The sequence below is a fragment of the Nomascus leucogenys genome, chromosome 9 (genome assembly GCF_006542625.1).
Source record: "Nomascus leucogenys isolate Asia chromosome 9, Asia_NLE_v1, whole genome shotgun sequence".
NCBI classification, from domain to species: Eukaryota; Metazoa; Chordata; class Mammalia; order Primates; family Hylobatidae; genus Nomascus; species Nomascus leucogenys.
The window spans coordinates 87994264-88020280 of record NC_044389.1 but is presented as its reverse complement, the minus strand read 5'-3'; the positions used below and the strand labels follow the sequence as shown (position 1 = coordinate 88020280).

General features: G+C 36.5%; 1 protein-coding gene across 4 annotated transcripts; it reads left to right on the top strand.

Annotated features, from left to right (window-relative positions):
* The first annotated feature begins 16 nt into the window (after positions 1–16).
* On the top strand, positions 17–26017 carry INTS12 (integrator complex subunit 12). Of its 4 annotated transcripts, none has more exons than XM_004089048.3 (7): positions 17–98; positions 8650–8814; positions 12987–13139; positions 15138–15325; positions 16481–16640; positions 21779–21925; positions 25327–26017. In XM_004089048.3, exons 2-7 carry the CDS (start codon positions 8659–8661, stop codon positions 25909–25911), a joined length of 1389 nt encoding a protein of 462 aa, XP_004089096.1. In that variant the 5' UTR covers positions 17–98; positions 8650–8658; the 3' UTR covers positions 25912–26017. The 4 variants fall into 4 exon arrangements, with proteins under 4 accessions (XP_004089096.1, XP_030675044.1, XP_030675043.1 ...); XM_030819184.1 differs by lacking the exon at positions 17–98 and adding an exon at positions 109–785; XM_030819183.1 differs by lacking the exon at positions 17–98 and adding an exon at positions 803–1097.

Genomic DNA, 26017 nt, shown 5'->3' with positions numbered 1-26017 from the left:
GGGAACCTTTGTTTTCCTGCTTTCGGAGCCGGCCAGTGCGGGGACCGTTTCCGAAGGGACCACCGGGAACAGACGGATCGGCAGGGCGGGGCGGAACGGTGAGTTATGCTGAGCGACTCTGCTCCCGGCCGCTCCTGGAGGCTCGAGACCCCCCCACCAGGAGCGAGGTGGGAGAATAGCTACGTGGGTTATTAGTTTCCTCGCTCCTCAAGGGGAATCATCATAATTTACGGGCGGTTGCGTGCCCTAGACTGACTGCTCTCCCCCTTTCAGTGAGGACTGTGCTTCCTCCGAGGGAGTTGCGGGCCGAGGCATGCGGACCGAGCATAGGGACAAGGGACTTGGAATCCTGCCTCGGACTTTGTCGGAGGGTTTTAGTGACTTCTCTACGTAGCTCCCTCATTGTCTCTCATCTTTTGGCTCCCCTGTCAAGGACCATCCCCCATTCTAGGCCTTCGATGTGTGATGCTTTGATCAAAGGATTGACATTCCTTTTCTAAGTGTTTGCTGTCAGCTTTCAGCCACTTGATTGCGATTCCAGGTGTCCCTAAGGTATCAGTGTTATCCAGAACCAAGAACTCAGTGGAGGAATGAAAAAGGCAGCATCTTTAAAAGAATGTTTATTGGAAGGAGTTGCAAGAGCTTGCGAAGTCATGAAGAACAAAGTTTTTTAGAGCCATTATGAAATGGCAATGGTAATACTGCACTCTATGTGAATAGATTCGGTTTCCTTCATCTGGGGCACATGCATATGATCAACTTTGGACTTCTTTTGAGATTGCCAGGTAGGGTGAAAAACGGATCTAGGAGAAAGCACATACTTATATTTATATATGAATGCCCAATTTAGATTGGAGAGATCACAGAAGCCTTATAAGGTGACATTTACCCAAAAAACCTAGTTCATTCATTCGATAAATATTTTTGAGCCCTTATTAAGTTTCAAGCACTAGAGAAATAACAGTGAACAAAACAAGTTCCTGCTTTCATCAAGTTTACAGACCAGTGGGATTAATGAATTTAAGCAAGACAGGCGAAAGATTATGAGAATTTTACACATAGGACCATTGTACTACAAGTCCCCAGTCATGAAAGAGGTAATGGCTTTGCTTTTGCTTTTTTGATGTTTGGAGTTTTTTTGTGGGGGCAGGGGTGAGTTACTTGTGTGTGATTTTTGCTGAAGGGACCTTGGAAATGGCTACAATTGTGTAGAAGGAGAGATAAGACCACTATACTTTGATCACTTAATTCCAGTAATTCTATAGCCATTATTTTGTTGTACTTTGCAAAGTGGCAAAGAGATAGGCAAAAAGATAAATATAGAGTCTGCCCTTAAAGTACTCAGAGTTTTCTAGGGGACATAACACTTGTGCCAAAAAAAAAAATAAATAAAATGCTTCAAGGGAGAAAGTTGCACTACTATGAAAAAGCACTATGAGATATCCTTGAAGGGAGAGACTATTAATAGGGTTTGGAATGGAGAGGGGCACAGCAGCTGTCAGTCAAGTCTTCATGAGAAGTATTTGAATAGGGTCTCGATAGGATGTAGATATATAAAAATAGGTAAAGAGCTTCCTGGACAAAAAATATAAGAGTGGCAGGGTCAGCTAGCTATAAGGCAGATCTGGGGATGATGAATGATAATTTTTGTGCCAGTTACTGAATCTTCTTAAATGCTAGGCCAAGAAATTTGGTCTTTATTTTGAAGGTGGTGGAAAGCCCTAACTTCTCAGCAAGAATCGTTTTTATTTTAATGAAAAGAAGAAAACTGGGTTTCAGGAAAATTCATATGGCAACAATGTTGAAGTCAAGGAAAATAACAAGGTAATTGCCATAGTTCAAGTAAGCTAATAAAACCTGAATTTCAGTAGTAGCAGTGGAAGTGAAAAGTATGACAAGTGTGAAAAATATTGCAGTCAGAATCCACAGGAAAGGCCTGCTGATTATTTGAATATAAGGAGTAGGGAAAGACTCAGTCTAAAAGAAAGTTGTGTCATTTATTGAAAGTAAGAGCAGGACAAGGAACTTTTCGGGAAGATAATCAGAATCTCAATTTTAGTTGTAACTGAATTTGAGATGCCATTAAGGAACCAGATAGACACATACACTAAGCATTTGGAAACATGGGATTCACATTTAAGAGATTTGGCTCGCACTTGTAATCCCAGCACTTTGGGAAGCCACAACAGGAGGATTGAGACCAGACAAGAGCAACATAGCAAGACCCTGGGTCTACTTAAAAAACAACAAAATTAGCTGGGCATGGGTACGGTGGTGCATGCCTGTAGTCCTAGCTGCTTGGGAGGCTGAGGCAGGAGGATCACTTGAGCCCAGGAGTTCGAGGCTGCAGTGAGCCATGATCTCCATGCACTCCAACCTGGGTGATAGAGCAAGACCATGTTTCACAAAAAAAAAAAAAAAAAAAAAGAAAAAGAGAGAGATTGGAGTTGGGGTAAAACATATTAAATCATCTACCCAGAGATGATAGTTGAAAACCTGATGTGTATAAGATTACCAAGAAGAAACTACTAGCAGAACTAAGATTGCCAAGGACAAATACTTGGACAATACCAAAAGCAACAAAGATCAGAAGATAAGCCAAAGAAAGAGTAGTCAGAGACAGAAGAGGAAAAACAGGAAAGTTGAGTAGAACTCAAGGGAAGAGAAAGTTTTATGAAATTGGAAGTAGGTAACAAGTATTTACTTGGCCAACATTTACAGTTATTTGCTGTTTTCCAGGAACTCTGCCAGACAGAGATTACAGCAGTAGGCAAGACCAATCCACTGCCTGCCTTCATGGAACTTACATTCTAATGAGAAAGAAAGATTATTTACATAATTAACAGTGTGATTAATATTACAAATAAGTACAGAATGTTTTTGGACTAGGTAACAGTGAAACTTCTAGTTTTGTTGAGGGAATGTGCAGGAAAAACTGAAACTTGAGAGGTGACTTAAGATGGAGGTGGGGGTGGCACACTTTCTACTGAAGTGCTAAGGTAAGAAAGAGTATATTGGAGGACTTGAAATATAGCTATAACAGAGAGAGTGAGAATGGCCTGAGATACTAGGTAACATTTAATGAGTGTGAACTATGTGCCAGGTACTGTTGTAACTGCTTTATATGTGTTAATCATGTATTATTAATCATGTAGAGCAATGGTCCCCATCCTTTTTGGCACCAGGGACCAATTTCATTGAAGACATGGTTTCAGGATGATTCAAGTGCATTATATTTGTTGTGTACTTTATTTCTCTTATAACTACATTGTAATATATAATAAAATAATTAGACACCTCACCATAATGTAGAATCAGTGGGAACCTTGAGCTTGCTCTCTTGCAGCTAGACAGTTTCATCTGGGGATGATGGGGGATACTGTGACAGATCATCAGGCATTAGATTCTCATAAGGAGCACACAACCTAGATCACTCACATGCACAGTTCACATAGGATTCGCACTCTTACGAGAATCTAATTCCACCAGTGATCTGACAGGAGGCAGAGCTCAGGTAGTAATGCAAGTGATGGGAGTGGCTGTAAATACAAATGAAGCTTCCCTCACTTGCCTACTGCTCACCTCCTGCTGCATGGCCTGAAGGTTAGGGACCCCGATGTAGAGAATTGGAGACCTTGTTAAGAATCTTATTCTTGAACCTTTGGATTGTGAGAAGTGATAAAAGGATTTTAAGCAAGTGAGTGATATGAAAAGGTTTAAAGGATAACAAGAGTGATTGTGGGAGATTGATTAAGCTTTTGCAGTGGGCCAGATAATAGATGATGCTAGGTTGGTCTAGGATGGTAGTAGTAAATATTGAAAAGGGTGGATAGATTTGAGATATGTTTAAGAGGTTTGGTTATTGAATTGGGGGTAGGAATTAAGGAAGTGGGAAGAGTTAAAGCTGCTTCTGGGTTACTGGCTTGGGCAATAGGGTAAATATCATTTGAAAAAGGGATTACTAGAGGAAGAACTGGTTAGGAGAAAAGGGAATAGTGTATGAGTGGCTCTGTTGGAGACACGTTGCATAGGAGGCACCAATGAGATATCCATGGCAAGCTGGCAGTTGGATCTTGGGAGAGATGCATGGACTGCAGAGATGTATTAGTAATCACTGGCAAAAGACTATATAGATCAAATTATCTAGAGCAATAATTCCCAAACTTTAGAGTAGATAGACTTGCCTGGAAGGCTTAACACAGATTTCTAGACCCTACTCCCAGAGATTTTTCTTCAGTAAGCCTGGGAATGGAGACCAAGAGTTTGCATTTCTAAGTTCTGATGTAATGCCTATGCTGCTGACTCAGAGAACACATTTTTGGAAGAAGATGTAGAGCAAGTCAAGGAGAGACCCAGAACCTAGCATTGAGGAACTCATTTTTAATTGGATAGGAGGAACCTACAAAGACGACTGACAAAGAAGTAGGAGGGAAAATTGTATGTATTAGGTTTACCTGACTGAGGCTGCGAATGACTCATGAGAGCATTTTCATGGAATAGTGGGACAAAGGCCAAATTGCAAGAATTGCTGTGTAAATAGAAGGAATGAAAAAAAAAGTACAAAAGCATACGATTTCTGAGAAAGTTTTGCTATAAAAAGATAGAAGGTGTTTGAATATATTTAATGTCAATGAAAAGATGCCAGTAGAAAGAAAAGGCTGAAAAAAAAAAAAAGAAGATATGGGAAATAATCCATAGGCCAAGGTTCAAGAGGGGACAAGAAGAGATAGGATCCAGATCCAGGTGACACTACATGGAGAGCCACCTTCTCCTTTTTTATCAGATGGGAAAGAGGAAAGGATGAGTGCAGGTAAATTTGTAGATGTGCTGGAAGGAAGTGGACTTAATTCCTCTCTGACAGCCTCTCTTTGTGAAGTGGGTGAGGCCATCTACTGAAACACAGAAGCAATTTTAAAAGAAAATGGAGAAAGTATAACTGATCTTTGCAGAAAGTGGGGAAGTGAGTTGACCAGAGAATGATGAGAGAATTGCCACGTTGTATTGAACGCCAAGCTGAGAATGGTGATTCTGAAGATAGAATGTATGTATATTCCTCTCAGTTGCACTTAGAGTTTGGGTGCAGGCAGAGAGAGAATGGCTAGCAGGGTGGATGTCTGTAAAGTAGGGAAACTACAGGGCTTTCGGGTGCCTAGAGTACTGAACGAGGTATTGAAAGGTTGGACCACAGAATGTGAGCTGGATAGGAAGTAAACGGCATACTGCAATAAATCAAGGATAATAAGAGATACAGAAAAAAGACCATTGTTTAGTAATGGGGATTTTTGTGCTATATGCATTTGACATGGCTAATTCCTAGCATCACCTAAGAATTCACTCCTATCAATACTACTACTACCACTTCCCTAGGTCATGAAAGCTTTAAAGTGGTAAATATTAATTTTCTCACATTCTCCTTTTTGAAAGCAACATCTACTTTTTAAATGAAACCTACGTTTAATATATTAAATTTCTTTCATGTATACATTTTTCTTTCATACACACACATAGGACTTTGTTTTCTAGAACTCTAATCCATAGTAAGAATGATATGGCTCTTTTACAGTCTGTTTTGGCCATGGGTTCAGGAATGAATATACAGGAAAGGAATTGTATGGAAGTAACATGATTTGGTGTAACTTCAGGAAAATATTTTTGTATGTATAGATCAACACAGTTACACCAAGTTGCTGACCTCTTTATGACTGCTGTAGAAAGTAAACTTCTTTCACTATATGGATATTTGCCAGTAAGGAAGGAATAGTAACAGAAATTAGAGAAGGCAACAGAAAAGGGGGAGTAAAGGTAAGATAGAAAACTAAAATATAAACCATATAACCATAAGTGTTTTATTTTAGGCTCAACTACTGTTTTCTGTTTGGTGAGGAAACAGTCAGGGCAAGGGCTACCAATAAGGAGAAAGCAGAAGGGACAAGAAATTGGAGGATTCTGTAACAGAACAAGTAGAATGGGTATAGAGAAATGAATAAATACAGAAGAAAGATTGACTTGGCACTTTGAAGAGGTCCCTGGATTAAGGCAGTGAAAGAGATAGAGTAATGGAAGATTGTAGTCAGAAAGGAGAATTGATTGTAATAAAAGAGGAGAATAGTTGTGGCAAGTTTCAGATTTCACTGGCTGAAGATAAAGCTCCTTGAGGTCAAAGATGAATTATATAATACACTATTATCACTCTGTATATGAATAGATTTTTTAAAAATAAATACAAATAGAAATAAATTGGCCGGATGCGGTGGCTCACGCCTGTAATCCCAGCACTTTGGGAGGCCGAGGCAGGCGGATCACAAGGTCAGGAGATCGAGACCATCCTGGCTAACATGGTGAAACCCCGTCTCTACTAAAAAATACAAAAAATTAGCTGGGTGTGGTGGCGGGCACCCATAGTCCCAGCTACTCGGGAGGCTGAAGCAGGAGAATGGCGTGAACCCGTGAGGCAGAGCTTGCCGTGAGCTGAGATCACGCCACTGCACTCCAGCCTGGGTGACAGAACGAGACTCTGTCTAAAATAAATAAATAAATAAATAAATAAATAGAAATAAATTAAAAAGTTAATATTTTTTTCTCTGTATTCCACCATGGGGACTACTGGGCCAAAGGGCCATGTTAGTAATTTAGGGGAGGGGTACAAAGCCTGTTAAGTTTTATAATGGCAAGATTGCATAAAAAGAACTGACTCCAAGGTTCTGACTGGAATGTTGGTGTTGATGACTTCCGCAGTCTTGTAATCTAGGTTCTGACTCTTGTCACCTAATCTGTAATGTAAACCTCTTACCTGTGTTTGTAGAAATACATAGCAATAAATACTTGGCTTTCATTTTTCAGCATAGAAATTTCAAGAAATGGTTTTTCTAATATATTACAAGGATTCTTTTAGGTGTCAACCGTTTGGTCAGTACCCAATAAAATAAATTGTTTTATAGCAATCTGGATAAGTAAACTGCTATTTCCTTTACCTATATGAAATAAAATCAGTAGAAAGATTAGCAAACTGTCACAGGAGTGGAATTTAAAGAAAAAAAGAGATTAGGCTGTTACCCTTGTATATGCTGGAGGAATGGCAGGTTTACCCTTTTAATCTTGGAAATTTTATTAAGGAGCTATTTTTTCCTCAGAACATGCATGGTGACCAGCCCCATGAGTAAATTTTAAAATAACTTTTCTATACCTATCATTATGTAGTGGTGATGTATATAATAATATAATTTTAAGAAGTGACAGAGGCTGCTTTTCAATTTTGTTAAATTCTTACAAATACGACAGTTTGAGATAAGGTTACTTTTTCATTATAGTACTGGCCTTTGGATTCCTTTCCATGGGTGATTCAGATGATATTTTAGTACAGTACAGAATTTGACAATAATTTTGTAGTTATCAGGTACATAACTAATACCTTCCTGGGAACTTAAAAAAAAAAAAGCCTAGGGATGTGTATGTGTGTTTCTTGTCAGATGTGGAGAAGGATGAGGAGTGAAGTTGGAGGGGAGGGAACAACAAAATCCGTTTTCAGATGTGCTTTCATATGCTAGGATTCAACCTACAGCAAGTTTTAATGGCGTTATAAACCCCTGAAAATGGGAGATAACTGTGGAATTGCTGACAGTTCCCTAACTATAGCAGTGCAAGTGTGTTGCATTAATATAATATTAACCTCAAGGATAGAAGATTTCAAGCCATAGTGTATTGATCAAAGGATCGAACACAAAGAATACATTTTTATTTTCATAATTTCTTGCCTGGAGAGGTCTTTGAAAAAGTGACAACCAGAAGCAGAACCACATGATAGCATTGGTATTAACTAAAAACAAAACTTTTTAGTATTGTGGAATTTCATAAGCCTTTGATGTATATCTTTATCCATCTTGGCTATTTTTTAAGCTCTTTAGGACACAAAGCATCATAGGCTCTGTGTGTGTGTGTGTGTGTGTGTGTGTGTGTGTGTGTGTGTGTTTTAAGTAGATATGATATTATCCCTCAGAGACCTTACTTTTAAAAATAGGTTAATGCATGAGATACCACAATCTAAATGTGATCAAATAAAGTTATCATTAATATGTTTTCTGAGACATTCAGGGTTGGGGCAGAGAACTAAAGAGGTGAGTTTAGAAAAAAAAAAAAAAAAAGAATTGAGGTAAAAGCGGGTAGCAGTGACCGTGATAGCTAATCACTTAATGCACCCTTTCACCATTGCCCTCTTGCGATACCCCTTACACACACAAACACATGCACACTAAGTCTTCCTTTGTGTTATGGAAATAAGGTTTGAGAGGAGAAATTTTGATACAGAGTAAACCCATCAAGTTCTATGTACTGAAACTGCGAAGTGTATCTTTTAAAACACAGTTAGGAAGAAGTCCTGTGGCAGGGAGAGGCCTACCTGGATTTAAAACGTTACCATCGATATGGATACGCAGAAAACTGATACTCCTACTTGTTTCAGGGGGAAGGAACTAGATAATGCCTGTCAGGAATAAGAAGGAAATTTACTTTTATTTGTAATAACTTTTTGGCGATTTTAAATTTTATATCATGTGTACAGTATTATCTATTACAAATTAAAAAACAGAAAAGTAAAACTTTAACATAGATAATTGTGCACTGTGTTCTAGATTACTTTCTCTTTTTTTCCTTCAGGCGTTTGCAATGGCTGCTACTGTGAACTTGGAACTTGATCCCATTTTTTTGAAAGCACTAGGTTTCTTACATTCAAAGAGTAAAGATTCTGCTGAAAAGCTAAAAGCACTGCTTGACGAATCTTTGGCTCGGGGCATTGATTCCAGTTACCGTCCATCTCAAAAGGTACTTAAATGAATAAAAAGCTTGGAGAGAGTTTTGCAAGGCCTGTAGCACTGCATTGATAACATATAGACCATCTCAAAACAATCTCTGCCAAAATAATCTTTCCTTGTAGCACGAAGAAATTATAGTCTTTATTTTCTTTTTTTCCTTCAAGTTTCAGAGAACTGTTACACCACATAGAAAAATCAGCTGGGGGTGCAGGATATTCTGTTCTACTACTTTATGTGTATATGAATTCACTGGTTTATGACTTACTGTAATTTCCAATTATTTATGATCAGAATTTTTTTAAGCTGCTGAATGTAACCACAGCTTACTTCTAATTATTGTCTAATATTTTAAGGATTAAAAAAATCAAGTAAAAGGACAGATTTTTCAACAAAATAAATTGAATATGGGTATGATAATTTAAGAGAAAAGGAGGTATGGATGAATTCTGAGAACTATGTAGCTCCTGTCTTGATAATAACAAAGCAGCCAATGGCAGCTTTATGTGAAAAGAATATATGTTTTGATAACAAACATACCTCTTTTAAATCCCACTTAAATCTTATAATTGTATGATGATAATAGACAACATATCTTGATGTCCCAGGCACTTTTTTGAGTAGTTTATGTGAATAATTAATTTTAATTATGATAATGATCCTTTAAGATAGATACTGTTTTCTTCATTTTACGTAAGGAAACTGAGGTACGTAGAAACTTCATTTCACTTAGTCTGTTTATTGGTAAAATGGGGATAAGAACTACTTTGCAGAGTTGTAAAAATTGAAGGAGATACAGTAAATAAGTCACCTAGTGTAGTACCTGCCTGGTACATAATAGGCTGTCACTGAATGACAACTCTTATTATATTCCCTAATACCTACTAAGACATTCCATCAAATTCTTCTAAGCTCTGGCCCTGAAACTCCAAATCACTCAGGTCTGTGGACTTAGATCCCAAACTGAGAAGGAGAAAATAGAACATGACTAGCTCAAGTCTAACCAGAATCTGAAGCTCGAGAGAGGATCTAGGCCTAGGCCTAGAGCCCAAGTAAACACTGGCATTTTGTCCCCAGCCTTCTTTCAATACTAGGTCTAGTACTCAGAAGCCTTTTTATTGTACTTGGAATAGCAGAACCATTGTGACTTCATTTCTTCTATCCATTCTCATTGCAGTAGGTTCAGTGAGTTCAGATCAACCAAATCAATATGGCTCTACAAAACATACTACCAAATTCATTCCACTGTGGGTGTTGGTATTGTCCAGATAGGAAAACCTATCATTACTAAAGAAAAAAAAAGTGTTTTAATGGGGTTCTAAAATGGAAGTTTATCTCTTAAAGAGCATGAAAAATTTGTTGTGATTAAAAAGCATGCTGCCCTTAGGTTTCTAGCTAGAGTTTACTTCTCTTGGTCAGTTTTCAGAAACTACTTTGTTATAGGTTTTTAAAGCCCAGGTCCATTTAATTTTAGCCTTCAGCTGAATATTTTCATCACTAGATTTGTGTGAGAAGAGTGATTTATGCCAGTGTTTCTCAAACTTCAGCATGGATAAGAATCACCTGGAGGTAATGCTTACAAACATTACCAGGTCTCCAAGTGTATTCTAACATGAATATTGGTTGATATTCATTTACATTAATGAGGAAGGCAAATGTGAAATAATGCAGTTAAAACTTAACTCATCCGTCAACAACTAGAACAACTTTTTTGCTGAATTAGGTAATAGTTTAATACTGCATGACTTTGTCCTCAATTTTTTAGTTACATACAATACACGTTTTTGTTTTTTTGTTGTTTTTTTGTTGAGACAGGGTCTCACTCTGTTACCCAGGCTGGAGTGCAGTGGCACAATCTTGGCTCACTGCGCTCTCTCCCTCCCAGGTCCAAGCAATCCTCCCACTTCAGCCTCTTGAGCAGCTAAGACTACAGGTACATGCCACCATGCTTGGCTAATTTTTTAATATTTTGTGGAGACAGAGTTTTGCCATGTTGTCCAGGTTGGTCTCAAACTCCTGGACTCAAGTGATCTGCCCACCTTGGCTTCCCAGAGTGCTGGGATTACAGGCATGAGTCACCACACCTGGCCGACCACACATTTTTAAGTTTAATCTGCATTATTAACATTTTCTTCAACACTTAGTACTAAGTCTACACCAGTGGTCAACAGACTTTATAAAGAGCCAAATACTAAGAATTCTAGATTTTGTGTGCCAGATGGTCTCCATTGCAACTATTTAATTCTGCCATGGTAATGTGAAAGCAGCCATACCTTATAAAATGAATGGGTGTGGCTGTGTTCTAATATAACTGTTTATAAAAAACTATCTATAGGCCTCAGTTTGCTAACCCATTGTCTAAACAATCAGCATAATAATATATCAAGCCCTGCCACCACTAGATCTGAGGACCCATTCCTCCTTCCTTTTTCTTCTCTTCCTCCTCAGAGGTAACCACTATTCTGAAATTGATGTGTATTATTCCCATTTATACTTTTGTACTTTTACATATTATCACAGTAAAATAGACTGCACTCAGCTGCCTTAGTTTTGTTTAGAATGGTGGAGGAGTGCCCTCCTTTTTGGGGAGGGGGAATTCCAAGGAGCTGCCAAAGTTTATGCATACTATTAATAACAATAAATAACAAGTTATCTATATCAGCAAAGCTCTAATACACGAATAAGGAATCGAAATTAAACAGAATGAAAAGACAAGCCACAGACTGAGAGAAAATATTTGCAAATCATATATCTAATAAAGGCCTTGTGCCCAAAATCTATGAAGAACTCTTTAAACTCAATAATGAAACAAACAGATTCATTTGTTTTAAATGGGCAAAATATTTTATCAAATAGTTTACCAAAGAAGATATATGTATGCCATATGAACACTTGAAAAGCTGCTCAACATCATTAATTATTGGGGAAATGTAAATTAAATCTAAATGAGATACCACTACATACCTATTAGAACATCTACAATTTAAAAAGAGTAGCCATACAAAGTATTGGTGAGGATGGGAAGGAACTGGAACTCTCATATATGCTTGGTGGAAATATAAAATGGTACTGCCACAATTTGGCAGTTTCTCAAGTAATTAAGCATATATCAATACTTACCATATAACCCACTCCTATTTATTCTAGAGAAATAAAAACACAGATATGTACAAATACTTGTACATGAATATTCATAACAGCTTTATTTGTAATAGTCCCAAACTGCAGACACCCCAAATATCCATCATTTGGTAAATTGATAAATAAATTGTAGTCTATTCATTCAATGGAATATTATTCAGCTTGAATTAACTATTGATACACTTAACAACATGGATGCATCTCAAAATAAATATGCTGAGTAAAAGAAGCCAGACCAAAAAAGAGTATGATTCCATTTATATAAATTTCTAGGAAATGCAAACTAATGTAGTGTTACAGAAAACAGATAAGTGATGATGATGATGGGAGACATATTTTTCTATATGCCTGATGATGGGAGACATATTTTTCTTGCTTAATGATGGGAGACATATTTTTCTATAGGGCGTATACCTGTAAGAGGGTAATTACAAAGGGCCACAAGGAAATTTGGAGAGATGATGGATATGTTCATTATGTTGATTGTAGTGATGGTGTCACAGATGTATACATATGTCAAAACTTATCAAATGTTACACTTTAAGTAGGTGTAGTTTGGGCCAGGTGTGGTGGTTCACGTCTGTAATCCCAGCACTTTGGGAGGCCAAGGTGGGCGGATCATTTGAGGCCGGAGTTTGAGACCAGTGTGGCCAACGTGGTGAAACGCCATCTCTGCTAAAACTACAAAAATTAGCCGGGTGGGGTAGTGCACCTGTAGTCCCAGATAACTAGGGAGGCTGAGGCAGGAGAATCACTTGAACCCAGGAGCCAGAGGTTGCAGTGAGCCAAGACTGTGCCACAGCACTCCACTCCAGCCTGGGCAACACAGTGAGACTCCATCCCCAAAAAAAAAAATAAAATAAAAAAGGTACAGTTTGTATATCAATTATTTCTCAATAAAGCTATTTATTTAAGAAAGGAATATTACATTGGTTATAATGAAATGTCTTAATTTTTAACTGAAAATTGTTTAGATTAATGATCTATATTTTTATGATGATCAGTCTGAATATTTAATTACTGATACCTTTTTTCATCTTTTAGGATGTGGAGCCACCCAAAATTTCAAGCACAAAAAATATTTCCATTAAGCAAGAGCCCAAAATATCATCCAGTCTTCCTTCTGGTAATAATAATGGCAAGGTCCTCACAACTGAAAAGGTAAAGAAGGAAGTTGAAAAGAGACCTGCTGATAAAGTAAGATTTTATTTTAATCTTGTTAAAAGAAAGTAAATTAGTTGTTCCATAAGCAGAAAGAAACAATGTTTTATGCCTATTTCTTTTATATAATAATGGGTATAGATATATAATAATCATCACTCAGTGAATATATATTGAAAGCTATAGATTTTGACTTTTCAAAAAATGAGTAAAATGTACAAATTTTAAAGTTAAATGGTTAAAAGTTATTGTCAATAAATATTCGAGCCCTAGGGAGTATAGTAACTTTGAGTGTAAACTTTAATCTATGCCTCAGAGATCCTAGATGGAACAGTTGTTAAGAAGAAAAGATAGATAACACTTTGGGAGGCCAAGGCAGGTAGATTGCTTGAGCTCAGGAGTTCAAGATCAGCCTGGGCAACATGGTGAAACCCCATCTCTACAAAAAATACAAAAATCATCTGGGTGTGGTGGCATGCACCTGTAGTCCCAGCTATTTGTGGGCGGGTGGGGGGTGGGAGGATTGCTTGAGCCCAGGAGGCAGAGATTGCAGTGAGCAGTGATCGTGCCACTGCACTCCAGCCTGGGTGACAGAGTGAGGCGCTGTCTCAAAAAAAAAGGAAAGCAAGAAAGAAAAGATGGGAAAGAGTATAGATGTAAATGACTAAACATAAACTTAATAGAATGGTCTGCACCTGAACAGGGCCAAAGATGGTTCTTGGATTGTCTATTTTTAGATGATTTCTACATATAGTAATTAAGATTTTGGTAGTTAGAAAAAAATACATTTGAAAGATATCTTCAGTAACCCTTGCCCTCAAGATGGAGTATATTATCCCGTATGTTTTCATACTTTTGCTAAATAGTGGCTATTCATAGACTACATTAGATTATTTCTCTGCTTTTAGATCTACATAAATGAAGCTGGGTGTGGTGGCTCATGCCTGTAATCCCAGCACTTGGGGAGGTCGAGGCAGGAGGATCACTTGAGGTCAGCAGGTCAGGAGTTGGCCACCCTGGCCAACATGGCAAAACCTCCTCTCTACTAAAAATACAAAAATTAGCCAGGTGTGGTGGCACACACCTGTAGTTCCAGCAACTCAGGAGGCTGAGACATGAGAATCACTCGAACCCAGGAGGCAGAGGTTACAGTGAGCAGAGATGGTGCCACTGCACTCCAGCCTGGGCAACACTGCAAGACTGTCTCAAAAAAAAAATTATGTAAATGATATCATACTGTGTGTGTATATCCTTTGGTAACTTTTTCTCCACTCAACTATGTGCTTTTGAAATGTATCTTTGTTAATGCATGTAGATCTAGATTTCTTTTAGCTACTACATAATACGCATTCTATAAACTAACCAGTTTATCATTCCCCTACTGATGCACAATTAGATATTTCTCCTTTGTTGCTATTACAATGGAGTCTGAGTGAGCTACTTTATACATATGTCATGTTAATAGTTTCTATAGGATATATACCTATAAGTGAATATAATAGGATATGACATCTTCAACATTACTAGGCATTGCCAAATTTCTATCAAAAGTAGATGTACTAAATTTACACTGTCATCAACAAAGTATAAGAATTCCAAATTCCATGTCTTATCAGACTTTTTGATTTTTGCCAAATCTAATGGGTATATTGATAATATTTGTATCTTAAAGAAGGGAATCCAAATTTGCTTTGAAGCAAATATGTGTTAAGTCTGTATGGTAGATACTAGTCTAAGTAAATCCATCTATCTTCCATAATTCTTTAATAGATAGAAGAGTACAAAGAGAAATACAAATATTTGTTAAACTGTTCTGATTTATTTATTTCTATCTTGCTGGTTTCATTTAATGTACTAATAAATTCGTTACAATTCTTCTACAGATCTTTAATGTGCACATCTGTCCCTAACTATGTGAATATATCTGCAAAGTGGACTTGATCATTGCCAATTGTCCTTCTTACTCATCTTTCAGTGACTTAAAGTTTATTCTACCACATTACTTTATCATTTTCTGATGCCTGCTTTTTATAGATGAAATCAGACATCACTGAAGGAGTTGATATTCCAAAGAAACCTAGATTGGAGAAACCAGAAACACAGTCGTCTCCCATTACTGTCCAAAGTAGCAAGGATTTACCTATGGCTGACCTTTCCAGTTTTGAGGAGACCAGTGCTGATGATTTTGCCATGGAGATGGGATTGGCCTGCGTTGTTTGTAGGTAAGTTGTACCTTGCCACAGATTCTTTTGTTACTTTATAAAGAACACATGACCCTTTCCACTCCTCAACCCCCAAAATCAGAACAATTGTTGTGCATTTTCTATTTTGTTTTTACTATTTGGAACTGGGGTGGAGATAAGTAGGTAACTGCCCATATAACAATTTAACATATTGAAAATTGTCAACTATTTTGTCTTTCCCAACTATGGCTTTTAAATCTGTTATGTTGTAACATTTTCTGCATTTTTGGGTTCCAGAGGGAAAGTGATTATTATATTATGATATATATGCCTTTGATAATCTAAGGCTATGGTGATTGCTTTTTGTGTTGTTGAAATTTATACTTTTTTATACACATATGGCTTCATTCTAGTAATCTGATCAGACATTTATTGAGCACCCTGTGTGTGCACAGTAATGTGCTAAGGACTGTGGATAATTAGGTCCAGTTCTCACCTTTAGGTAACTCATATTAATGAAGAACAACAACAACACATAACTAACTAATATAAGGGAATTTAATGGAGATACAAAATGTTATGAGGCTGTTGGAAGACTAATCACAGTCTACTACCTTCTGAGAGAAAGACAAAAATTATGATGAGAAATGATGAGAAAATAGCCAAATTTAATCAAGGCATTCTATATATTTATTAATGGTTGACCATAAGCTTTAAAAGCTTATGCTTTTGTGCATGCCAAGTGTTGGGGTTTGTTATTTGCTCTTTGGGTTTCTGAGATTTTTTTTCTTTTTAATATACCAAACTTTACCAGAACAACCCTGAAATAACTTTTTTTTTTTTTTTGAGACAGAGTCTTACTCTGTCACCAAGGCTGGAGTGCAGTGGCATGATCTTGGCTCACTGCAGCCTCCATCTCCTGGGTTCAAGCGATTCTCCTGCCTCAGCCTCCTGAGTAGTGGGGATTATAGGTGTGCACCACCACGCCCAGCTGATTTTTGTATTTTTAGTAGAGACAGGGTTTCACCATGTCGGCCAGGCTGGTCTTGAACTCCTGACCTCAAATGATCTGCCTGCCTTGGCCTCCCAAAGTGCTGGGATTACAGGCATGAGCCAGCACACCTGGCCCCTGAAATAACTTTACATTATGGCATTTAAAAAAGTAGTATAATGTTTAATGGTATGTTTTCTTAGGCAAATGATGGTGGCATCTGGCAATCAATTAGTAGAATGTCAGGAGTGCCATAATCTCTACCACCGAGATTGCCATAAACCCCAGGTGACAGACAAGGAAGCGAATGACCCTCGCCTGGTGTGGTATTGTGCCCGATGTACCAGACAAATGAAAAGAATGGTAGGAGTCATATTTTTCTTTATTTTAAACAGTCTGTCAATGTTTTTGTTGGTATGTGCTTTCAAAACAAAGATTTGAATATTTAAGATTTTGAAAAAATAAATAATATAAGCTGATTATTTAAATATTTATATGTATAGTATGTATCTGTGATTAATATTTCTATGGCTAAAGACCAGACCATGTTATGTGCATTTTTCTCTGTTTAGTTTTATCTAATTCTAATATAGATAAAACAAGATTGGTGACACACAAATTATGAATATTCCTTACTAGTCTGTCAGTGTATTTACAAACATTTTAAAATACCATGCAGCACTAAGAAGTGGTGAGATACAAAGCCCCACTCTTTTTTGAGGTCTGGTAAGGAAATATAGAAAATTTCTGAGTGAGCTTAAACCACCGCATGGATAAGATGTGTACAGAGGCGATATTTATATGTGCATATCTGTCTTTCCAGCTGGATTTCTCTGTTGCTTAGTCTTTCCTTCTCATCATCCTCAAGTGACCATTACCTCATTCTTCCTATGTACTTTCTCTTTTTACTGTTCACTAACATACCTGTCTTTAATACCATAGTGAAATATCTTTTCATTTGTTATATTGGATAGTTTTCTAACTTTTATTCACTTATAAAATAGATAAATGATAAATGAAATTTCATAATTTTTCTTTTAAAGAAAACAAGAAATTGCCGTAATGTCTTATTCTCCACCTCTCCCTCCCACTTCCATCTCTCTTCCCCTGCCTTAAATTAGTGATTCGCAGTTGCAGAGTTCTCATGTCTGTTAATCAAATGAATTTCTATATAAATTTGTCTAACCAATATATCTTTTAAAGGTCAGAAGTACTTAGTTAAAAGTAAAAATTCGGGATACCCATTTTACTTTTTAATCAGTTAAATCAGAAATAGGAAGTGTTTTTATTTATTCCTATGAAATAAAAAGTAGTAAATGAAAAATATGTGTATCGATACTGTGTATATTTCTTACTTGTAACAGGAAATTTCTGTGACAAGTTACAATCTGTTCTGCTCAGTTTCATTTTTATTTAATTTATTATTTAAACTAGCCCTCCAGGATCTCAAGTGAAATTATTACAGATGAGCAATGCATTCCAGAGCATTGATAAGAAACCACTAAGAATTGGAAATTGTCAAAAGAAACAAATTGTGACAATAATCTGTCTTTCTTTAGTATGTACTCAACTGTTTCATTATTATTATCACTTTAGCTCCCTTAATATCTAAAGTAAGCACTGTTCTTCCCCCAAGTTTTTTCTCCTCCATTTTTTCTGATTTATTTTATGTCAAATCTATGTTTATGGTTCTAACTCTCTTCCTGGGTGAGCTTCTATAGCTAACTAGATAGTCTATAGATACTTTAAGGTCAATATATTTAAAAGTAAAAGTTGTTCTATTATCCAGTTTTTTTTCTGCAATTGCCTGAATTAGAAAACATCTTTGATGCCTCTTTTAATTCCATATCCCATTGTTTACCAGATTTGCTAATTCTACCTCTTATATGTCTCTGAAATCTATTCATTTCTCTTTTATTACCCTGTTCCACAAATCCATTACTTGTCTATTGCAATAGCCACTTAAGAAATCTCCTTGCTTCCTATCAATCCACTTTGCTTAGTATCATTAGAATTCTTCTAAAATATTTACCTGCTTATATATGCCCAGTGGCTCTCAATTACTTATATAATGAGGTTATACTCATTAAGATGCATATATGGACCTTCTCTTTTTGACCCGACTCTACCTTACAGCCCTCTCTCTCACTGCTTCAGCATACACATTCATACCCTCTGGCCAGTCTGACACAGACTAAGTGTGTCATTCCCTGAATGTGTGGAGAACTTTCATGTTCCCATATGTTCTGCTTCTCAGCTTCTTCTCTTCATCTGGGATACTGTTTATTCTTTTATCTGCTTTGCAAATAATATCTAATTTATCAGTAAGAGCATGTAATTCATTGGCATAGCACTTAAGCAGAGCTCAAGACTGGACACATTCTACATTCTGTTGTTCTTAAGTTAAATAAAATGAAGTAAATGTAATTTTTTTTTTTTTTTTTTTTTTTTTTTTCTGAGACAGGGTCTCACTCTGTTTTCTAGGCTGGAGTGCAGTAGCATGACCATGGCTCACTGCAGTCTCCACCTCCCAGGCTCAAGCAATCCTCCCACCTCAGCCTCCCAAGTAGCTGGGACTACAGGCATGTGCCGCCAGGCCTAGCTAATTTTTTTTTATTTTTTGTAGAGATGGAGTCTCGCTACGTTGCCAGGGCTGGTCTCGAACTCCTGACCTCAAGTGATCCTCCTGCCTCGGCCTCCCAAAGTGCTGGGATTATAGGCATGAGCCACCATGCCAGGCTAAATGCAGATTAGTACCAGAAATCAACAGTGAATCTGGTCTGTGTGTCCAGAAGTCAAAGTACTAAATGGGGAGTCATGGCTAATATTATAACATGACTGGAATACACCAAGAGCAAATGTGGGGAAATACCAAAAGACGTGATCTGAAGTGAACCTAAAGATCAGAATCCAGGAAATGTAAGGTTTAATGAGATAATTTTGGAACAGTGGGGATTCTAAATCTAGTCATTCTAACTATAATTGCTTTGAGTGAGATTCTCATATGTGCATTGGTTATTGTTCCAAGGTATCTCAAAGATATTATAAATAGCACCTGATATCCCCTTTCTCCTCACACAGATTCCTCAAACTGGGGCAAGTTCTGCAGTACACATTATTGTAGAAAGACTTAGTTAAGAATGTTGTGATCGTGTATGGCAGGGTCCAAGGTTATTCTTCAGTTCTATAGTTTTCTCTCTACCCAGTAGTGGAGTTTTTCCCCAGCTTCAGGTGAGAGACTGATATCACTTATTGCAGTGGTTCTCAGTCTAAGGTAGTAACACACTCCTATTTTGCAGCATTTAGAAATATGTGGGGTTTTTAGTACTGCCATTCTGGCAGTTAGTGCCTTAGTGGAGAATTTTATATATTTTGCAGTGTTTGAAAGCAGTCATCCAATGAAAATTTTAATAACTTTGTTGAACAAAACTGAATCAGTAATTATATCCTAGTTCCCTAAACTAGTATTACCAGTAAAGGACAAAGGGTTGTGGGTATTTCTTACTCAGTTTCTAAGATGGCTGGATGAAACAGGGAAGGCAGAAGATTGAAACATGATCTCACAGGCAGAAGTACTTCCTAGGGCTTCATGATAATTAGTCTTTATCTGTTAAAACATACAAGTTAGGTGAGTCCTCAGAGTCTAACCTCAGGAAAGCTAGATGTGGGTGGAAAGCAGTGTTAAGATTGAAAGCCATGGTTTTGGAGCCATATGTTTCTGTTTTACTGTGAGGGATACAATTCTCGTAACATGGTTTTGCAGTGAAGGATAAGATGGCTCTCCTTTCCTGCTAGTACCAGTAATCAACAGTGAATTACTTCGAACATTCTTAGTATTCTTGATCTAATTGTTGCTTTATAAGTGATGTTGAAGGTAGGTGTACTTTGATGTCGAAGGTATGTAGTATAAAAAGTGATACAAATTGAGATTTAAGGACCCAAACTATATAGTATGGCAAACAATAGCCCAAGATTACACAAGAAGGCCCAAACAAGAACAAAATAGGCCAAATTCTGGCTTCCAGAAATGGTGACAAATTGTTAATAAATTCCCTGGTATAGTACTGTATGGGCTTATGAAGATTATCAAAGACTATGGAATGGCTGGCGGGAAGCATCTTTCCCCGTTCAGTATGCATGGATTTTTCTGGATTCAGTTTGATTATCCTTTGTAAATAATAATGATGAATAAACAGTTAACTTTTTGTTAGCACTCAACATTTTCCAGACACTATGCTAAACTCTTACATAATCGTAATTCATCATAACCCACCTTTGAAACAAATGCTATTACCATTTTACAGATGAAGAGAATGAGGCTTTTAGAGATTCACATATTTTGCATGAGGTAATGTACCTAGAAAAATAGTTGCTGTTTTTTTTCTGTTGTTGTTTTTTTGAGATGGAGTTTCGCTCTTGTTGCCCAGGCTGGAGGGCAGTGGTGCGATCTCGGCTCACTGCAACCTCCACCTAATGGGTTCAAGCAATTCTCCTGCCTCAACCTCCTGAGTAGCTGGGATTACAAGCACCCGCCACCATGCCCAGCTAATTTCTATATTTTTAGCAGAGACGGGGTTTCACCATGTGGGCCAGGCTGTTCTCAAACTCCTGACCTCAAGTGAACCACCTGCCTCAGCCTCCCAAAGTGCTGGGATTACAGCGTGAGCCACTGCACCCAGCCAGTTGCTGGGTTTTAGTCCTAACTCTGTTTGACTCCAAAAATTACTCTTAAACATGGCACATAACCATTTATAAACAGTTATAATTATCTACCTAGAAAACACTAAAAAATAAACTCGAAAATGATTAGAGTTTATAGGAAAATTTAGTCAAGTACCTGGTTATAAAATAAAGGAAAAAATCAATTATTGGTCAAAATAAAACTGAAGATGCTTATAAAGTAATAGTGGGTGAAAATTCCTTCATAACGTAGAAATTTGTATTTATTAACTTTCTCTAAAAATTTAGTGTGCCTAGTTTTGCAATGTGGAAAAACCTCAAAAAATTTCATTATTTATCAATAGTTTTTTTTCTCCCTGTTCTGTATTTAAAACCATATAAATGATCTGAGCTGTGTTTTAATTTGCCCTCAGCAACTGAGGGAGTTATGCCTAGACCCCAAGAAGAAAACTCCTATGTATTTGACAAACCCCAGTGAGAAATAAATGTACTTCGTCCTGAGTAAAGCTAATGGTTACATATAGTTTGTGATTTTGCTCTTTAAAAAACAATTTTATCTTGTTAAAATGGTATTTAACTAACCCTATTCTGTATTATTTCTAAAGCTTAATATTATCTTTACTGTTTAGAAACTAATACAATCTGTAAAACCATTAATATAATAATAATTTGTCAAAGAGCATATATATTCATTATCATCACAATATTTTTTAAAATGTTCAACTGTATTTCATTTCAATGATGAGTCCTGTGAGAGAGTATTATCTTTCTGTATATTCAGTTAAGATTTTGTATCTGGTTTAATCTACTGATTTTTGCAGGCTCAAAAAACTCAGAAACCACCACAGAAACCAGCCCCTGCAGTTGTTTCTGTAACTCCAGCTGTCAAAGATCCATTGGTTAAGAAACCAGAAACTAAACTGAAACAAGAGACAACTTTTCTAGCATTTAAGAGAACAGAAGTCAAGGTATAGTAGATTCTATTTTTATCTAAGATTATATCTTAAAGTTTAGTTGACTAAACAATAGTTGCTTGATAAAAAATTTAATGAGAAACTTTATATACTAAATGGCTATATTTTAGAAATTAAGACTTTACTACTATTAGGTAGAAAGGGAACATTTATATCATTAATTAATCTCTAACTCTGTTGTTTTTCTTTTTATCACAAATAGGAACAGTCTATAATCATTCCAAAATGACATTCTTTACCATTCTCATCTGGTTAGATACTTATCTTCAATTGGAAATCTGGTTTAAATTCAGGCGAGGCACCATGACTCACACCTAGAGTCCCAGCACTTTGGGAGGCCAAGGCGGGTGGATCACCTGAGGTCAGGAGTTCGAGACCAGCCTGGCCAACATGGTGAAACCCCATCTCTACTAAAAATACAAAAATTAGCCAGGCGTGGTGATGGGCACCTGTAATTCCCAGGCATGGTGGCGGGTGCCTGTGATCAGCTACTTGGGAGGCTGAGGCAGGAGAATCGCTTGAACCCCAGAGGCGAAGGTTGCAGTGAGCTGAGATAGCACCACTGCACTCCAGCCTGGGTGACAAGAGCGAAACTCTGACTCAAAAAAAGAAAAAGAAATCTGGTTTAAATTCAAAATACCTCTGCCCTCAGTAGCAACAATTTTGCCCCCCACACTACTTGAGCAGATTGGCCTTGTAATTTTTTTTCTCCCTTCTTATTGGCTGTTGAGTTTTCTTGCTTTGTCTTGTTTTGTTTCTTTATAATAAACTTTCAATGTTATCTACCTCTTATACCAAGGGACCACATTGTCTAGTGAGGGTATCACCTTTCTCTTTCCTAAGTTTGCATCCTTGAAATCATACTACATTATTTCTTAATATCTTGGCCTTTTTATATCATGGAAAAAAATAATTTCCTAATCTAATTTTGTAACAAAAAGAATACTTTTACTGAGGTACACATTCCAGTATTAAGCATAGCACTAAATATGGAAGAAAAATATTTAAAAAAAATTAGCCTCAAATTCTCAAAGATTGACCTGAGAAAACTCTAAAGTTATTGCCTCATGTAAGTGACTGTAAGTAGTAAGCTTAATACCCTTGATGTGATGAAAAAGAACATGAATACGAAGTACTTTTAAAAACGTATTGATAATTATATTTGGAGATTATTTTTCATTTTAATTTGCCAGGGAAGATTTGCTATCCAAGGCATATCCATTATTGATTTGTCATATAGGAACTTGTTGAATTGGAATAGAAGTAAGAATAACCAGTTTATTGAAAGTAATTAGAGTTGCTATATTCTGCATATAATCACTTTTTAGTAGATTTTTAGACTAATCTGTTACTACTAAAGTTTATTTTTAGAAAATTCAACGTGAAATCATTTTATGGCAAACAAATTAAAGACTTTGCTGTCATATTTGTTTTGATTAAGAGGTTTTGTGTTTCTTTAATAAAAAATTCACTTTTTATAAAAGTGAATAAATTTATACTATAAAAAATTGTTCCCATTCACATATAAAAAGCAAATGTCTTTTCTAACTTGCCCATCTAGCAAATGGGCAAGAAAATATTTATAGTTAAAAACTTGAGAAATTTGTTTTCTACACTGAAATAGTAAGAAATCACTTGGTCTCCATTGTTTGTGTTATATTACTTCTGTGTGTCCTGATAGTATTATAAACCATCTGTCATCCTGTTGAAAAGCAACACTAAGCAACAGCGAGCCATTAAAATGAAATGCCAGACACATAGAACATGCTTTCTTGCTTGTACTTCCTAAGTGTTGGTCTTTTAATTACTAAAGATGGGTTTTCTTTTGTGAAGTTTTTTGAAAGATCATTTAACCATATGGCAGACAGTTTTATGTTTAATAGCAAGAAAAGAAAAAAAAATTAGGTCTTTCATAACTGAAAAGTAAAGGTTTACTTCTTGACTAACTTTTTCTCTCATTGCTGGTATATATTCCTCTAGGAATAAATGGTTTATGTAGTTTTTCTTCTCTGGATACTTTATAAGATAGTTAATATGTTACTGTAAGAAAACATCCTATCAATTTTCAGAGTATGTGGACAAATATCTGGCTGGATTCCTTCTCTTATAAAACAAAGATCTCAGATCTCTATTTTTGTTACTTTTCACATTGATTAAAAATGTATGCATGCAGACAATATTGAAGGCTACCTTGATTTCAAGAGCTAAAAATGTTTTATCAACTATTTCAGAGTAAAGTTCTAAATTATAACGGGATATATTTTAGGTATAATAACTACCATTTTTTAAGTAGGATGTTATTTTGTAAAATTTTATCTTTTACCTATATGTGACTGTAATGCTTTTGTGAATCTTCTTAAGAGTATAAAGGTAGAAAAGGTGTCAATAAGAAGTTCAATTCAAAATTAATTTGAACTACGTACATTTGTGCCTAATGTGAAAGTGAAAAAATATATTCTTGTGTGAACAAGAGCAATATGTATTTATATAGTGGCATTGGTATCATTGTGAGCTTCTGATTAGCCAGGGAAGTTAATCAGAGAAGTTGAAGTGTTATACCCTTATGAAATATATCAGAGAGTGAGATCAGTCCTACCCAAAATGTCACTGTGCAGCCTAATGATGCAATTGATAACATCCTTATTAAAGGAGCAGGAGCCTCTTGTATGATAGTTTAACCAGAATCATGGGCAAAATGTGAAACTAAAATCATGAGACCTTTTTAATACATCATAAAAGTTGTACACTTCCAAGTAATTAACTTTGCATATATTTTGTACTCCTGTAACTGTTGCTCAAAATTTAGGAGAACATTTTTTTTAATGGGTTTAGAATCTATACAGCTGTCTTCTTTCTCTCACACAGTCACTCAGTAAATAAACATTGACTGAGTCTCTTCATCTTGGATATGTTCTCCTGAATATTCTGGGTATGGGCATTTTTGCCATTAGAGTGAATTAAATTTTTGAAATGATCCCTAGTTATTTGGAGCAAAGTCTAAAAGAATTAGATGTTTAACTAAGCTAGATAATACTTTGTTGGGTAAAAAGTATGTTAAAGCACTAAATCTGGTTTTCAGATATACCTTAGAATTGAATCTAAAAGCAATTCCCAAAAAGGAATTTCATATATTTTCTTTTGGAATCATTAGAACAAGAATATGGTATCGAAAATTTTCTGCTTTGCAAATGATAATACCCACTAGATACAGATGAGTTTTGTTCTGTGTGGTTTTTCAGATCAGCTTCATAAGAACCTAATTTGGTGGTGTGATTTAGATTTCCCAATTCATAACTTAGATATAAAAAGTCTAATGACTTTTTATATATTCAAGGATGTTTATATAGGTATTGATTATACTTGGCTCTAATGTAATATTTACCTTATTTTTTTAGACATCCACAGTTATTTCAGGAAATTCTTCTAGTGCCAGCGTTTCCTCATCAGTAACTAGTGGCTTAACTGGATGGGCAGCTTTTGCAGCCAAAACTTCCTCTGCTGGTCCCTCAACAGCAAAATTGAGTTCAACAACACAAAACAATACTGGGAAACCTGCTACCTCATCAGCTAACCAGAAACCTGTGGGTTTGACTGGTCTGGCAACATCATCCAAAGGTGGAATAGGTTCCAAAATAGGTTCCAATAACAGCACTACACCCACTGTACCTTTAAAACCACCTCCACCTCTAACCTTGGGTAAAACTGGCCTTAGTCGCTCAGTTAGTTGTGACAATGTCAGCAAAGTAGGTCTTCCTAGTCCAGGTAGTTTAGTTCCAGGAAGCAGCAGCCAACTAAGTGGGAATGGAAATAGTGGAACATCAGGACCTAGTGGAAGTACTACTAGCAAAACTACTTCAGAATCCAGCAGCTCTCCCTCAGCATCCCTTAAAGGTCCAACTTCACAAGAATCACAGCTCAATGCTATGAAACGATTACAGATGGTCAAGAAGAAAGCCGCCCAAAAGAAACTCAAGAAGTAATGTGGCCAAGTAGGTTTTTATATCATATTAGCCTAATGATGAAAGCCTTATTATTAAGATATAATCTGTAATATACTGTAATTTAATAAAAGTCTTCATAATCAAA